General features: G+C 48.9%; 1 protein-coding gene across 1 annotated transcript in view; it reads right to left on the minus strand.

The window, feature by feature from the left end:
• The window catches only part of robo2 (roundabout, axon guidance receptor, homolog 2 (Drosophila)), a 294,794-nt gene that overhangs the window by 172,758 nt on the left and 105,207 nt on the right, over positions 1-16,829 (minus strand). The window contains exon 2 of the mRNA XM_019865530.1: positions 4,949-5,275. Within this exon, the coding sequence (XP_019721089.1) occupies positions 4,949-5,275 (327 nt within the window). The remainder of the gene's footprint in view (positions 1-4,948; positions 5,276-16,829) is intronic.

A 16,829-nucleotide genomic window follows, 5' to 3' on the forward strand; every position in this document is an offset into this window, starting at 1 on the left:
CCCGCAGACGTCATCATTTGATGCTCGCTGAACTGAGAGCTTGCTAGCTTTGGAACTTCAAGCGTGAGTGTGTGAATCTCAACAGATAACAACAACAACACCTCTTCAGTCAATTCGCACGGACACGTGTCTGATCGGGGAGCGTGTCCCCGCGTGCACTTTATCTCAACAAGATGTTGCCCACACCCAGGCGGCGCCTCGCCATCTGGGGACAACATTCTCGCCTTTTCAGTCAAGTTTTTTTTTTTTTTTAAATTCAGCCCCCAAAGCGTGTCTCGCATGCTGTGGCAACAGCATGAGTAGAACCACAAAAAGTCGCAAGTCTGCCATTTTGGGCGGAAGCCGCTATTTCGGGCCATTTTGGCCATTTGCAGTACCCTTCAAATGCAAAATTGTCCGGGACCGGTCTGGCTTTTGTAGGGCCTGCCGGAATCTTTTGAAGAGAAGTTAGACCCCCCCCCCCCCCAAAAAAAAGTCTCAAGAAGCTATCTTTGACAAGATGGAACGTCGGATGTCATCCAGGCAGCACACTGACCGTTTTCAGGGTCCTTCAAAGACAAACTTGTCCAAGAGATGAAATGTTTTGCGCCAGAGATTGATAGGGGGCCCCCTACTGGCAGAGGGACGCCAGCATTTTCAGCCCTTGTTGGGCATGAGCTCTTTCTTGCATCGGCTCCCGCCCGATTGCGCAGGTGTTCCTAACATTGGGGCGAGTCAGGGCACATTTCAATCCAAATGAGACCCAACTAAATGTTCTGATTTTACATCCTAACTGTAGCATGCATCATTAATGTGCGGCAATGATTGCATTGTTGCTTGGGTCTTCATTAGCCTTCATTATGACTCGAGGACTTCCATGTGGGGATTAAATGAGTGCGCCGGGTTTTTTTTTTTTTTTTTCCCCCCCTCCCTGTCTTGGTTGTTTGTGTGTTGATTGTGTGCGCTTGCCACGGACACCGTCTCATTTCTGGAAAAGTCATAATGAGCCCAGATGAGCGCTGGTGAAAGGCTTCAACCTGGCTTCCCACCTGCTCCGCTCCTCCCTGGCCGCTCCCTCTCTTTATTAGCCGCTCCTCCTCTTCCTCTTCCTCTTCCTCCTCGTGTGTTTACCACTTCCCTCGCTCGCTCGCTCTCTCTCTCCCCACTCTGCTCCATTTCCTCGCTAATTACTTTGCCGAATGCAACCAACCTCACGGCTTAATTGGGGAACCGGAACATTAGGTGATATCAGAGGAGCCTTTGTAAAAGAAAAAAAAAAAGTCAACCAGTCCCATTTGAGGACGCATTAAAAAATAAATAAAAAAAATACAACCCCCCCCCCCAAAAAAAATAAAACATCGACTTGATTTGCCTACTCAGCCCCCTAACATTTTCCAGGCGACGCTTTTGCCCCAAGTGAGCGGACTCATACTCGTCTATATGTACACACACACACACACACACACAAACACGCACGATATATATATATATATATATATATATATGCCAAGAAGGCAATTTATTCAGCAGCGCTGCAGCGAGCGCTCCTGACACAGTGATTTATGAAGCTGCTCATTGACCCAGTTCATTCGGAAAAAGAGAAAAGGGGGGCACATCCTTTCTTCGAAGCGACAGATCTATCGCGCCTGTGCTGACTCCGGGGCACTTTGGGAGGGCTGCGGTGACAAAGCAGCTCACTAAGATGATTTGGCTTTTTAAGGAGAGAAAACGAAGAAGAGGAAATGAAACAAATCAGCCTCAGAAGCAAAATTTGCTCGGCCTGTCTGTTGTGAGTGCACCCGTGAAAAAAGAAAAAAAAAAAAAAAAAAGAAGTGTCAAGAAGCCATCCCGGAAAGCACGCAGCCAGTCTGACAAATTGATGTGAAGGGACTATTTTAAGGTCATTGGGATGTCGTCACTATTTTTATCAAGACAAATTTGGCTCAAAATTTCACCCACCCATATCGGACAGATGAGTGACGCTTCATCACGCCTTAACATTTCGCACAGTCAATTTTGAAGGTTGTGTCTTAAAGTGGATACTTAGCAAGATCCAATTTTGGTGGGCATGTCTACCGTGAGTAGCCCCACAAAAAAAATCTCAAGAAGCCATGCCCCCAAAAGTAGACGGGGAGTCTGTGGTTTTGGTTTGAAGTTGCCATTTTGGCCCATTTCCAGGTGACCTCCAATGACAAACCAGATTTTGTTAGATTTTTTTCCCCCCAAATTGAGCCATGTACACAACAGTCTCAAGTCAACCATCCATTTATTAGCATTGCACCAACAAAACATGTACACACCACACTCCCCCAACATCGCTCCTATTTAATAATACAGAGGTGCCTTTTGGGGGCGTCGCCCCACCCACCTTCCTCTTTGCTCCACATTTCCTCTTTTTTTTTTTTTTCTCTCCCGATGCGGCACCCAGTATGATGTCCGGCGTTCCGCGGACACTGACTTCAATCTGTTTCAGAGCTGCAATTCAATTATCTCACCGGGGTCCATGCTCAGCCACTCGTGAACGGGTGGAACGGCGGTGGGGTGAGGGGGGAGCGAGGGGATAAGGTAGTGGATCGGGGGCAGGGAGGCTGGGACGGACTGATCATGGCTGCAAAACCATTTTAACACAGATAGGGATTGAAACGTTGCTTTTTTTCTTGTGCCATTAGCTTGAGCTTTACAATAACTGGAGGGATGTCGGGGCCTGATAAAGCTAATCACCGTGGTAAGCCAAAGGCGGGGAGATTAAGACTCCCACCAAAACACACTCCTCCCCCCCCACAAAAGCCCCCCAGAAGATCTTGGTTGAAAGAGAAAACGAAGAAAGCACTGAGCCCGGAAAATGAGCCGGCGAATGTCTCATCGTGAATTTGGACGGCGATTACGAGGTTATTGCGAGGGGCATTCAATAAATAAGGTGAATTTTTTTCGGGATAAGGACGAATACAGATAGAAGCTTACTTTTTTTTTTTCCTCAACGTAATTTCCCAACACTGTCACACACTTTTCCCATCTAGGCACAAGCTTCCGTCATCCCTCAGCGTAAACATTTTTGGCCCGATGTCTCGTTCAGTCGCTCGCTCGCAACGCATGAGGAAGCAGCTCCCAATCCAGCTCGTTGATGGTCTGCAGCGTTTGGGCTGCCGCGTGAGGCCTTGCGTTGTCATGATGCAAGATGACTCTGACCTTTCTGACCCTCGTATATGACGGAAAAAGAAAAAAATCTTGTTGAATCACCTTTTATATTTAATGCCGAGTCATGCGATGTTGTTTCCAAGGTCACGACACAAACTCTGAAAAACTGTTGACTCCTCCATCGGGTACGCACGCAATAATTTGTCGGGGTCCTCACGAGCATCTATCCAGCCTGCTCGACGTGTTTCCCTCCTTCAAATCAGCCGATGTGAACGATCGCGATGGCGATCAGGCTTTTTTTGCAAAGATCGCTAATGATTTGAAGCAGGTGCGTTGGAGGAGGGAGACCTTGAAACCAGGCTGGATACGAGCTCTTGAGGACCCGACTTGGGCACCCTTGTTCTATGGCTTTTCTTCAGCTGCTTACACAAAAGAGGGTGTGTGTGGAGTCCGGCTGAGAAAATATGATGAGGAGGGAGAAATCCCAAATAATCCACTGAGTCCATCTATTTTTGATGAATTTTCATTTCGGGCCCGAGAGCGCCTCTTACGACGATCAATAGATCAAGCTGCTGTCGCAGTGTCGCACCTGGGGAGGGGGGTCGAGAGGTCTTCTTAAAAGGCCCAGGGGGAAGCAGGGGGACTCGATCAAAAGGTGGGCACCACCCCCCTGGCCCCCCCCCACTATATTCTCTCTCCCAACACATAAGCCAATTTCCCGCAGATCACAAGGCAGCAATAACTGGAAATACACTTAAAGGGAAGTAGAAGATGAACTCGGGGCGGCGGAGGTGCTTAACGAAGCACAAAGAATCGTTGTGTCCTGTGAATGGCTGACAGACAACAAGTTCGGTCAATTAAACTGCAGCCGCAACCGTATTAAAAAAAAACATTGCGGTGGAATTATGTTTTCAATCCCAAGTCCTGCAAAGCCTCGGGTCTCTGAGCCCCATTGGAAGCCCACCTGAAGCTCTTCTTCAAAGGTCATTTGATCTAAGGATCCCTTTATATATTTTTTTTTGCCTGTCACTCGCAACTGGCACAACCTGGGCAGAAAAAAAATAAATATCCATTAAACTTTGATCCGCCGCTGGCGGATTTGCGTCCAGGTTCTGAGACCTGCCAACAAAAGACTGGCCATGTTTTCGCCGTCGCGTCAAAGCCCCCTGTGCATCTGTCAAAAATGGCCGCCTCAAACCAAAATGCTCGACTTTATGCTTGGGTCATGGAGAATTTTTTTCTCGTGATGCCTTAGGTGAAATTGTCCTGCTGCTGGAAATGGGCAAAATGACACCTCCCTCCCTCCCCCACCCCACAAAAAACATGACAACCCGTCATCTTCCCGTTCAGTCAATGAAACTGGTGGCAATTTTATCCAACTTTCCAGTGGGTCCTATACAGTGAGTTATGGGGGGGAAGAGAGTGGGGGCGGGGGGTTGTATTCCGGAGCCCTTGAATACCTATTTTCACCCGGATACAGGCACTTGGCTGAGTTTCGGGGTATGTAGAGGCCCACACTGAATTCTCTTCGATTCATGTAGCGCTGAATGACAAGAGAAGTTGCCTCAGGGCACTTGACCCGTGGAGCAGATCTAAGACCACGCTCCTCAAGACCACGAACAGACTCGCTGATCCCGACATGAGTCGGCACGACGCGGCAAAGAAAACCTCCAGCAGACCCCAAGACTCCCGACAATCAATGCATTTGGTGAAGAATCATCACAAATGTTTCCAAGAGCGCTTCGGTACCACCGAAACCAAAAGCGAAGCACGATGAAATGTCTGAAGGTCAATTTACAAAAGGACACGTGGAAGAAACCGAGTCTGGACTCACATGCGACTTCCAGCGAGGCGTTGCGGCTGACGGCCTCGCCCAGGTAGTTGCGGGCCACGCAGACGTAGGCGCCCTCATCGGGTTTGCTCCGCCGCCCGTGCACGATGCGCAGGAAGAAGAGCGAGCCGCTGGGCAACAGCATGCGGTGCGAGCGCGGGTCGTCCTTGTCCGTCTCCACCCGCTCGCCATCCTTGTACCACTCCACGCTGGGCGTGGGCCGGCCCTCCGCCTTACAGTTGAGGGTGGCCGGCTCGCCCTTGGACACGATCAGGTCAGAGGGGTGCTCCGCGATCCGGGGCGGCGAGTCCTCCTGGCGCAGACGGGATCCTGGAGGAAAACGCGGGGGGGAGGGGGAAATGGCGTTTAACGTCCAAGAAACACCAGAGAATCGACGGCCGGGGTTCACGTCAAAGGGCAAAGTACAACATGTTGGAAAGAGCCGGCGGAGGGAAGTCATACATTTCAAATACTCTGCTTGAGTCGATATTTCTGGTATCGGTACTCGACTGGAGCATCTACTTTTCTTGGGTCCCGCAAATGTAGACGAGGATAAGATTTATGAAAACACGACAAGAGTGACCAAGTACGACAAATGACGCTGTCAATGAAACGAGGCAAACCAGAAACGCTTGCTAAAGACAAGGAACGAGAATACGTAAATTGCTCGTCCACGCAAAGGACAAAGAAATCCAGTGGACGCCTCCTCCTCTTTGGCCCATCCCAACTGAACCGCAAATATTTCAGAAGGGAAAATTCTTGTCGTCACAAACATTCTCCCAACAAAGTGACCGTCATGAATTCTGTTCAGATACACGTTAGCGCTGACAAAAAGTCACATGCCGTCAATTCTAATGCTGACCAAAACAGCAGCACCCACCGAGGCACGGAAACAGTCTCTCGGGTGAATTCCGGGGTTCCGCGCGACTCAAAATGTCAAAAAAAGTCACTTCCCCTCCACACGAAGTCTGTAACCAAAACTCACGAAGCTACACGTTGCTTTGCCGTGGGTTAGACCCTGCATTAAAAATAAATACATTTTAAAAAAGCAGATCCTTTAATCACCAGTTGAACCTGGACAAAAAGCAACCATCTGCTCTTTGCTACACTACAAGTGCAAGCTTGTGGATAATTGGACCCAAGGGTGAATAGTGAACGAAGGCATAAAAAGTGCCCGCGCGGCAACAACGCTTACAAAAAAAAAAAAAAAAAAGGAAGGAGATATTTCACCACGAAGCGCAAACAAGTCCAAAACTGTTGAGTGCACCGTTGTCAAGATGGTCGTCCGACGTGAATATTTATGCCGGGGGTTTCGGCTCACGTCGAACGTTAATCCCCCCCCCACCCCCACCCCATCCCCTCGGGGGGCGGCGAACCTTGCCCTCCTCCCATTTTTTATTCGGGATGGCAGTGGGTGAGCGTTGGGAGTCTGGCAGCCAAGATAATACTCCCTGAGTCTTGACTGCTGCGCGCGTGCGTGTGTCCACGAACATATTTAAACGGCGGAAGCCAAGGGAGCCGCTTCACAATCAAACAGCCGGCGGGCCGCCATCAAACGGCAGAAGCCGTAAAAGAAAAACCGAGCTCTTTCAACTTGGGGAAATGTTGGATTGGCTTGGCAGGCAAAATGTTAATAGCCCTTCTGTCATGTTACGGGTCAAATTGACCCCTGGTAGGCAGCTAAATGTTAACCCTCCTGTTAAGTCGCAGGTCAAACTGACCTGTGTTCAAAACAAACAGTGTGGTATCATCATCATTTACATGGTATGTTGACACAAGAGCCCCCCGTGCGTCAATATGTCTATTATACCACCTGGGGGGGGGCATATATCTTTGCATTATACGCTGACATTTGTTTTTCCAGATGATACATTCATTTTTATCCCATCTTATTTCCATTGAATTCAATTAATCAGCATATTGGGTAGACAGAGAGAGCGAGAGAGCGCTCAGGGGTGCCCAACCTTTTTGGACGGAAGATCTCCTTTTGATCGACCCGTGACCACGCGTGCCATTATAAGCAACAGCCATCACGGCCCGTAACATAAAGGAAACAGAGCAGACACTGCACCGGTTTGCCTGTTGATCAGACAGAAAACAGAAAGAAAAATGCAATGGCTCACATTGACCCACGAAAATGTTTGGCCTCACGGAGAAACTGTCATTAAAAAGAGCGCTGAGCTGCTTTGTCTTGAAATGAGTTGCCGCATGTGTGCATGTCACGGAGGCCAGTTGGTGAGCGTGCCCTTCCCTGAGGGACGCCCCGCGCTTGCCGAATAGGATGTGGCGTCGCACGTCGAAGTAGAAAGTGGGAAAGGCCTGCGCTTTGTTTGGCTCAGTATGCACATGTAGCGCGAGCCCATCCACTTAAATCTCCCCGGGGGGGGGAAGCCTTGACAAGCTGCACTCTCCCCAATGGTTTCAGTCCGTCAGGTCTGCGGCTCGCACGCGCATTCATGACTCCAGTGCCTCGCTTCCAAAGAAGCCGGTGGCATATTGACCCGTGAACAGAAGGTAGTCTGGACTCCCGTCTGCCTAATTTGTGCTAATTCCTCCCATTTCCCTGCCATTGATTGGTGATCAGGCCCCGGTAGCTTGCTAAATGGGCCCTCAGATGCGGCTGAGCAGAACAGAGCTCGCTGCTGCCGCGGTGCATAATTCAATCCTAGCGCCGTTTAAAAACAGACGCAGAGGGACAGAAAGTGAGTTGCATCTGTTCACCCCGAATTTGCCAAGCCCTGGTCTTTGGGGAAAGACCAGGGCTTGACTCAGGGCCTTCTTTGAAACTCAACACCGGTAAACCTATTTGACTTCCGTTCAATCAATCTCTGTCCCGTCCGTCCATCTCGTCGATGCATCTGTTGCCGCTCTGCGGGTATTTGCTAAAACATGACAGGCCTCGTGATTGACTGGCAATCAGTCCAAGGTAAAAAAAAAAACAAAACAAATAAATAAAATACCTCTTGTTCAAAGTCACCTTGGAGCGGCTCCAGTTACCCGCAACCCGAATGAGGACAAGACTCTGAAAATTGGATCCAGGGCCAGATATGAATGTTGATTGTCTGATCGGTGTCTGGACTCGTCATTACGCAGAGTGTCTCTGCCCGTGACCTTGCAGCCAGGCTGGGTCCGAATATTTCAAACAACGACATGAAGTATTTAGCCAAAAGGTAAGCAGAGCTGCGGTCTCAACACATATGAGTGACAGCTTCTGAGAAGCGGGACATGCTCACATGCCCAGCAGAGGTGATGACCTGGTCGGGTGCGCAGGCGTACTTTCATGCGCCACACGCATGCCTCTGCGAGATTCAAGTACAAGTTGGTGGCTGAGTCATGAAGTGCTGCCTCCACGAGTGAAAATACAATCCATACTTTGACTTTTACAGGTCTTGATGCTTTTTCTGCAGAGACTGAAGGCCTTGAGGACAAGCAGCAATGGCCAACTCTCGGAGACAGGACCGCCCACCCAAAACAGGCTCATTTCACGACGAGATAAACAACGTGAAACAATGTGCCATCATTCTTCTGATATTTTGACAGAAGCATGTTATAAACGGACGGATGATCACGACACCTGGCAACGGTTTTAAAGATTGTTTTGGATGCAGAATAGGTCGCCTTCAGCGGTAAACAAAGTGTGTGCGCCCTGCCCCGCCTTGTCCGTTGGCCTTGCGCAGTCCTGCTCTCATTGCACTAAATGCTCTTTTTTTTCATGCTCATTGCTGCCGTCTAATCAAGTGCTCTCTGAGTTTGGGGCGAGTGCACTTCACCGGGTCTCAAGGCACACACGCTGGAAACAAAACCCCCCCCCCCCCAACCTCAGCGCGAAGCAACAAGCTCTCTGTTTGCAATCACACTTGCAATAGTTTCACAGCCAGTCAGCTCTCACTGGAGGCAAACGGGAGCCCACAGACCAGCGAAGAGCTAATGAAATCAGAGAAGGATTACTCAACCAGAAGCCTGCCGTCCCCCCCCCCCCACCCCGATTACTTCTGGCAGCCTCACTGGAGTCCGCTGTAATTTCCCCCACAAAACAACAAGCATCAGACAAGCTTGTGGTGTACAGGGTTTATTTAGCATCTTTTAAAGGCTACAGCTGGGAAAGAAAAAAGAATCTTGACCACACACACACACACCCACACACACACACACACAAGACGTGGTCTTTCCCATTATTCCCGTCACATATTTATTCGTGCGGGCAACAGAAGGCGCCGAACCTTCGATGATTTTTTTCTAATCATTTTCATTAGCTCCCAGGAGAAATTTGAGCCCACCGACAAGAACGAAAAAAAAAAAAAATCAATAGACGAGCGCTCCTCTCCGACGGCATAAAAACGGAGGAAGGGCTCCCCTGAGGGCGCCAACAGACGTGGGCTGTGGTCACAGGGACCCAATAGAAGCCACAACCTCACCCACAAACTCCAACATTGACAGTCGAAACATTAAAAAAATCTGACGTAAAAAATAAACCCCGAGTTGAATCCAGACAACGTGGACGGCGAAATTGCAGGCAAAAGCCGTCAAGAATGAGAATTGTCAGAGGACACGGCTGACGCACTCGTACACGCCGCCGCCGCCGCCTCCTCCTCCCCCATCTCTCGTCCAGCGGACTCATATCCGTCATGTCGCCGCGGAAGGAAACGGCAAAGGCGAAGGAACGACGTCCCTGACCGTGCGTGACTCCGAAGCGGTCCGCCATGACGCTTCAACGCGACGGGGTCGCTCAACTGAGATTCATCTTCCCGGCTTGTCAGCGGCGAATGAACTACACTCCGTTCCGACCCTGCCGATGGCAAATGACCTTCCCGTAGGTCTTTGAAAAGTGCGGTGGAGGAATATTGCCGCTTTATTCAGACCGAGAATCATTTCTATGCAGACGTTTTTATCCTTCAGGCGCTCTTGAAAGGATTTGTTGCGTCATTGCAGTGCATACAAGAGCAGCCCCCGCGCTCGAGTCTGTCCTCAACAGATCTCGAAACCCGAATCTGTCCTCAACAGATCTCGAAACTGCGAGCAAACACGGGCGTAACTCTAGAAGATACCCTGCTCGCATCCCAACAACGATCAGATGGAGCCGCGGCATATCGGCGGCGTGCTTCGTTGCCGCTCGTTTTTGTCCTGATTGAGTTTGACCGGTGAGGCTTTATAATCAAGCTTCATCGTCAAGTCCAAGCGTGTGAATTTCCGTGATGGCGTGTTTGCATTCCCGTGCCGTTGTCCTTGTGCCGTGCACGCTAACGCAGCTGCGTTGGGAGAAATCACACGCACGCGCCCACAAAACAAAACAAAACAAACACAAAAAAAAAAAAAAAAACGCTCAACATTAGAGCGTGTGGCTACTTGAAAGTGTTCTTGCGGTGAAAGGAGATGAATGGCATCAATTGATTGTGGCCTCGCCCGCATTGCCGAGCGCTCTGAATGGAGGAGAATGCAAACACGCGTGCGGCTTATTGCTTGGAGAACTAACGCTTGCGTCAGTGACACGCATCCGCGCTACTCAATGAGTAACGCGGAGGTGCGGCGTGACGCTGTGCACGTCGCTGGACAACAGCTGCCCTTCCCATCGTCCTTTGCTCCCCGCACGGGGGGAGTCGGCAGCCGAGCTCCAAACTGGGAAAGCAGGAAACCAAGCCACGCGCTATTTGTTGAAGGCGCGGCCTTGTGACTGATGAGCGTCCGAACGAAGGCTCGCGTGATGGCGACTGGAGAAAGCAGCGATAAGGCCGCCATTTATGCGCCCGTCCCCTTGACAGAAGTCTCCCAAGCCACGCAGCTGTTGCGGCTTCACATATTCTGCTCATTAAATGCGCGCTAGCGTCAGCAATCAGCACGTTTGACGCAAAGGGCCTCGGTCAGTGAGTCGATGTTAAACGCCACACCGCGGTGGGTAATCTCGACTACCTCATCACGACCTTACGCAAAGGCAAGTGAGTCGGGTAAAAGCCCATAAAAGAAAAAAATCGTCTCCGATGGCCAGTGCGAACGTGGCGACTGCATCTACAAACCAGCAATTGGATTGAATCAAGGCGCTACGCAAGATGGGTGTTGCAGCGGAACCACTTTGCGGTTCAAACGTTCAAGGGCGCCGTTAAGGCTTTACTCCGCTTGAGAATCTGACCAGGAGCCAGGAGATGCATTCAATCAACTCGGGATGTATTCACACATGAAGAAGAAGCATTTGGAGCAGATGCTTGAAGGCTCGTCATAGGCTAGCCACCTCTTCATTCATGCGTCAGGTATTGAATTCAAGCCAAGTTGAAACTTCACATTTCAGAAAATTTCATTGGTTCCGGTGAAGAAAAGGCCGCTTTCTGTTCCATCTGTGCTTCCAAAGCAAGGTGCCTTGGGGCACACCTTTGAGATCAACCACAGCGGACTTGAACTTGCAACTCTCATTGCAACATGGATGGGCAGTAGTGAGCGCCTCTATGAAGAGGGAAAACGCCCTAAAATCCCGAATAGTCAGGCGATCATTCTCTCCATTGCAACTACTCCTTCACGACGTTTTAATGCGTTCAACGAGGCCACCTGAGGAAATGCGTCGGTGACGCAACAAGGCTATTTAGAAACACGGCGTCAAAGTCAAGGTCGTCCGACACCCAAACCAGAACTCGTATCATGTTGCGCCGCGTGCCAACCGTCTCAACGTTTTAACGATGGCGCGCTTGCCTTTCATCCCTACTTGAACATAACGACTCCAGCGTGTCATCATCAGGTGAAAGGTTTTACAGTTTTTCAGTTTTAATATGATGTCCTGCGGTGGGGTTAATGTTCCAAACCAACAGCCGTGTCTACTTGACTTGTCTTCAGTGAGCCTCTACCTGTACTTGGACACGTACGTCGTGCTAGTTTTACCTCTACGTGAAAGGTTTAAAACGACCCCAAAAAATGTGTCCTTGGACAGTGGTTCCCTTTCCAGCCTCCAATGGAAACATCCAGAGAAGAGAGGCAACACACAATGATGCAGACACAAAATGTGTGTGTGTGTGTGTGTGTGTGCATGCACATCGCAAATGTGTATTGTGTTAGTGCAGGTGCGTGAGACAGGTGAGGGCATGGTCCTCCCTCCCCCATGGAGGCCTCAGCCTGCACAGGTGCACGGTCATGTTTGAATTCCTCCCTCATAACAGTCGGTAGATCCAGTCACTGCGTGCGTGAGCAAAGCAAAATGTTCGCACACATGCGTAAGTAAGGGAATGCAGATTTTTCCTTCCATAGCCGACACTTTGTTCTTCCGTGTACTTCTCAAGAGGGAGGGAAAAAAAAATGTAAAAAGATCAAAGCCACAGAGTCTAAATGAACTGCTTTCACACTGACTCCCACCTAGCATTAGCATTGGAATTAGCATTCCTTTGATGAAAGCCCATTACGTTTGGTGCTGTCCTCGCGGGGGTCCCTATTTCACTACACTGTGAAATCAAACATTCTATTATGGAGAGAGAAGCAACACTGAGTCGGACGAGGGAAAAAAATAAAACAAAACACTATCTGAACAAGGTATCATGTCTTATCAAATCATTTTTTTCTTCATACTGTGTACACGTCTTTGTAATTGACGTGTTTAGATTGTATTTTACGTTCCTGTTTTTACATCTACAAATGTTCATACAGCATTATACATCGTGGTTGGCGGCCATTTTGTTGGAAATGGCTACAATGAATTCCCGTTTCAACGTACAAATTTTTGCTATGTCCCTCGAGGTACGTCGTAATGAGGTTCGACTGTAGTAATGGCGCCTATTTTTCTGACACTCTCCCTTCTCACTCTGCCTACCTTGCGGCCCATGTCCAATGGCATTTTCAGTGGTTTTTTTTTTTTGGGGGGGGGGGCATGTTTTTGGCCACTGAAAAATGGATGGCCCTCGGGCCTTCGTTTGTATACCGGTGATCCTTCCATCTTATATTTTATATTTCATTCTGTACTGTGTACAGTTCATTTTTACATTTATGTTTGTGCATGCATATATTTTGTTGATGTTGCTGCTGTAAATTGCGAATTTCTCCATTGTGAGACTTTTTTTTTTCTTCTCTGATCTTATCTTATCTCATATCTGGTGTTGGGGCTCCTTAATGCAAAACTAGCGTCGTCGTCTGATGACAATTTTCAGTTCAAATAAATGGGCACTAATCAAACTGAAATCTCATTGAAGCATTTGGTCCTTTGTTTTTCTTCCCTGCTCTGTAAATGTCATCGTTAAGCTTCACTGATGCTTAATAAAGCAACGCTAAGGTGGGGGAGAAAAAGCGGTCGTGTGGCTGTTTTATTTGCTGTGTCTTACGACAAAGAAAACCTCATGTTCCAAAATTCCTTATCCAGTGGTACCTCTACTTAGGAAATTCATTGGTCCTGGAAGAAATTTCTTTCCTAGAAAATGTAAGGAGAGACGCATTTTCCATGTAAATGCCCTAATTCGTTCCAAGCCCCCCCGCAAATTCCGACAAAATGTTTCCTAATGCATCAAAATGTAACGAATACATGTTAAATGAGAGTTGTGCACAATGTAAAAAAACAGAGAATCAAGAATAAAAATGATGGCCATTTAACTTTTAACTGCATCCTCACCATTTTTTGCCCTCTTTAGTTCATGTTTTCCCTGAAAAGTGGCTTTTGCCTGGCGTTTTGTCACGAACCGATCCTTTTGTCGGCTTTTCACAATCCTTTGAAAACGTCCGGGGCAAACTTCAGCATCGTGAGCGATCGCCCGACTGGTGAACACGTTTTCTGGGTGATTCACATTTGACCTAAAACGTCATTCGCCCCTCATGGCGAACGATGAGGACGCTGCATAGACACCGATCTATCTATCAACACACATAGACACCTAAAGTAGAGGTCCCTCTTAGCCAATGGGATGCCAGGAAGGTGCTCGGTAATAGCCAATGGCAGAGCAGCTGGAAGTCGATTGCGTTCAGGAAACTCGCCAGAAAATTCAACACAAAAGCCACCATAAAAATGCCATCAAGTGTCATTCTTTCATAACTCTCTGACCGGAGCCCTGCGGTGGCGACACCTCAACACCCTTCGGAATATCCAGTTCTCACCTTTGATTGAATTTCAATTTTCCCACACCAAAGAGGCAATGACGTTGTCCCCTTTCTTCTACTTGGGTGAAAAGGTAAAGTCATTTCAACGGGAACAAGGCCCAGAGTTGGCTGCTGAAACCCGAGCCTGTCTGTAGCCAAACGTGGCTATTAACAGATCATAGGAGCTGACAGGCCTCCGTGGAAGCACTCATGTCCGTCCCAACCGAGGACCGGCTGATTCGCACGCTTCGCTCGCCGTCTTTGTTCCCGTTTCCCCTCTGATCGCCTCTCGAGCCAGTCTTTTGGTCTCGATGGCCGCTCCCTTTTTTTTTTTTTTTTTTTTTTTTTTTTTTGACGCTAATCAGAGAATAAACACTCGCTGTCTTGACGAGAGCGCAGTGGACAGCGCGGGGGCGGGGACGAGTGTTTCCGGTGGAGCTTCCCTCATTACGCGGCGGCCCCATTCGGGCAAATGAGGCGCCATTACGGTAATGCGGTCTAAACGCGGCCCACTGATGCGGAACCATCACATTTGGGGCGCAGCGCGACACGGCGGTGGCGGCTCTCTGCGCAAGTGCTTCGGTCCTCGCTTTGACTCTTTGAATCAGGGCGGCACGACTTCCCAGCTCGCACGACGATCGGGCGGAAATGTTGCCTTTCTGTGGGCCTCCTCAACGTTTTACATTGGTTGAACCTGCTTGTCAATCTGACCCATTTTATGAAGTTGACAAAAAGTTTTTTTTTTTTGTAATAATTATGATTGAAAATTGAAAATGACGTTTCTTTTGTTCTTTGCGACAACATGCCACCGGGTCAAATTGACCCTGGAAAATTTTAAACGCCACCAACTACGCCCTGAACATACACTGGATTTGAAAGAAAAAAAACGTTTCTCGGCTCATTTGCGAAGGGATAAACTAACTCCGACTGTCCCGTAGGCGCCCCTTAACTAATTTTAAGATGTACCCCCCCCCACCCCTAACCTGGGTCACGGCAACATCCCCCGCTCACCTCTCGTGTTCATCACGGAGCCTGATGCCATTCACAAGCCGTGGCTTTGTTGCTGAAGAATACAACGCCAGAGCCTTTTTTTTTTTGTCTGCCTAAGTGGACTCTTGGAGGGGGTGGCAGGGAAGCCCATCCCTCCCCCCCCCCCAGATTACCTCTGGAAAAAAAGGATGGAAGGGGGAGGAGTAGGGAAGGGGCGCCTGATTAGGAAGATCCACCGCGACCGGCAATGCCATCGGGCCCTTGCTTAGCAACCGGTGGCCTGACACCAAGAGAAGCAAAGGGTCCATTTAGTCGGATGTACTTCGAGGCCACGTTTGTTTTTGTGATATTGAGGCAAAATGCAATTTCAGGGAACCTTCATCGAGAGGTTCTTGTGACTCTGTAGAACACCTGACAGAAACTTTGCTTCATCTGCCTCGATGGGAACAAAAAAAAAAAATAGAGCGTAGGAGCAGCTGCGAGCGACAAAAGCGGCGGGCGACGGCCAAAAACCGAGCTGGATTTTGCATTCAAGCACGCAACAAAAAGCTTTGCATGAAGCGCCGACTTGTACAAACAAAAGGCAACGATTTCCTCAGTCCGCTGTTCGAGCGCCGCAGGTGCGATGTTGACTCCGAAGTGTTTCAAAAGCAATCATTAAAAAAAGATCAGCATTCAGACAAACAGACGCCGCCTTCCTTCCGCCATGTTGACAGATTGCATCGGGGAAAATTGAACAAAGAGGCGTTTTGCACTGTCAAAGAGTCACTTCACCGAACACAGAAGAGGGCAGGGGGGAGCTCCATGACATCACCATAACGTAGTTCAAACCTATTCTTTCATTTGACATTCACCAAACAGCTTCATCTGGCGTATGAGCAAATAGACATTTCTCTCGAGGTGCACTTTGCGTAAGTACAAAGACGACAGGTTTTGAAGGTACCCCCCTAAAAAGCGAACTGATATGCAACAAACGGGCTGCCTTTTGGATCACCAAAAGAATTTGAGAGAGAGAGAAGGAGGAAAAAAAAAACAACTTGGGGCAGAGCTGGACAAAATCAAGGTCTGACAGGGGAACCTCATGGACTCGTCATGAGTCACAGTTTCTTTCCCTTCAGTCTCATCGAGGTCAACATTATCGCCAGCAGCTGACGCCGCCTTCATTCCGCCGTCAGCCCACAGACCGAAATCGACAGCGGAAAATTGGACAAAGAGGCATTCGGAATGGCAGAAAGAAAGAAAGAAAATAACCCCAGCAACTATTCAATCCATATCCGAAATGAAAATCGACATGAGCTCAGCATGTTGCACAACAGCCCGGCCGCACAACAGGTTCAAATGACCTTCTGTTGCATTTCACCACCAATCGGCATCGCCGCGCACGCTGCCAAGACCCTCCTCGGTCGGTTGTTGCGCGACCAAGTTCAAAGCGGGCATTGTTTGGGCCGACGAAGACGTTTTGCATTTTAACCGCTTTCCATTGCGGGTCGGCTCACTCGCGTTCGTGCAAAGACAAGAGCACCGCGGTCCTGACAAATGTCAGTCGAACGTCAAAAAAAAAACCTAATTTGGTCATTGAAGTTTTGCAAGAGTTTGACATGAGGAAAAAAAGACATTTTAACTGAGTCGTTTGACAAGAACTGACAACTGTTGTGCGAAAGTGGGCACGACTGAGCGTTAGCTTTAAATCTGCCACGTGAAAAGCGAAGGATCAAAAAAAAAGTCTTCAACTTACCATCAACTTGAAAGCACAATAATCCAGCCAGCAGGATAAACGCGAGTGGACTCATTCTCGCATATTAAAACATCCACGAGTGGCGCGCAAATCCTCCAGTTCGGCGCAGCGGGTGAGGAAGGGGGGGGGGGG

Source organism: Hippocampus comes, unplaced genomic scaffold (assembly GCF_001891065.2).
Source record: "Hippocampus comes isolate QL1 unplaced genomic scaffold, H_comes_QL1_v1.1 scaffold140, whole genome shotgun sequence".
NCBI lineage: Eukaryota > Metazoa > Chordata > Actinopteri > Syngnathiformes > Syngnathidae > Hippocampus > Hippocampus comes.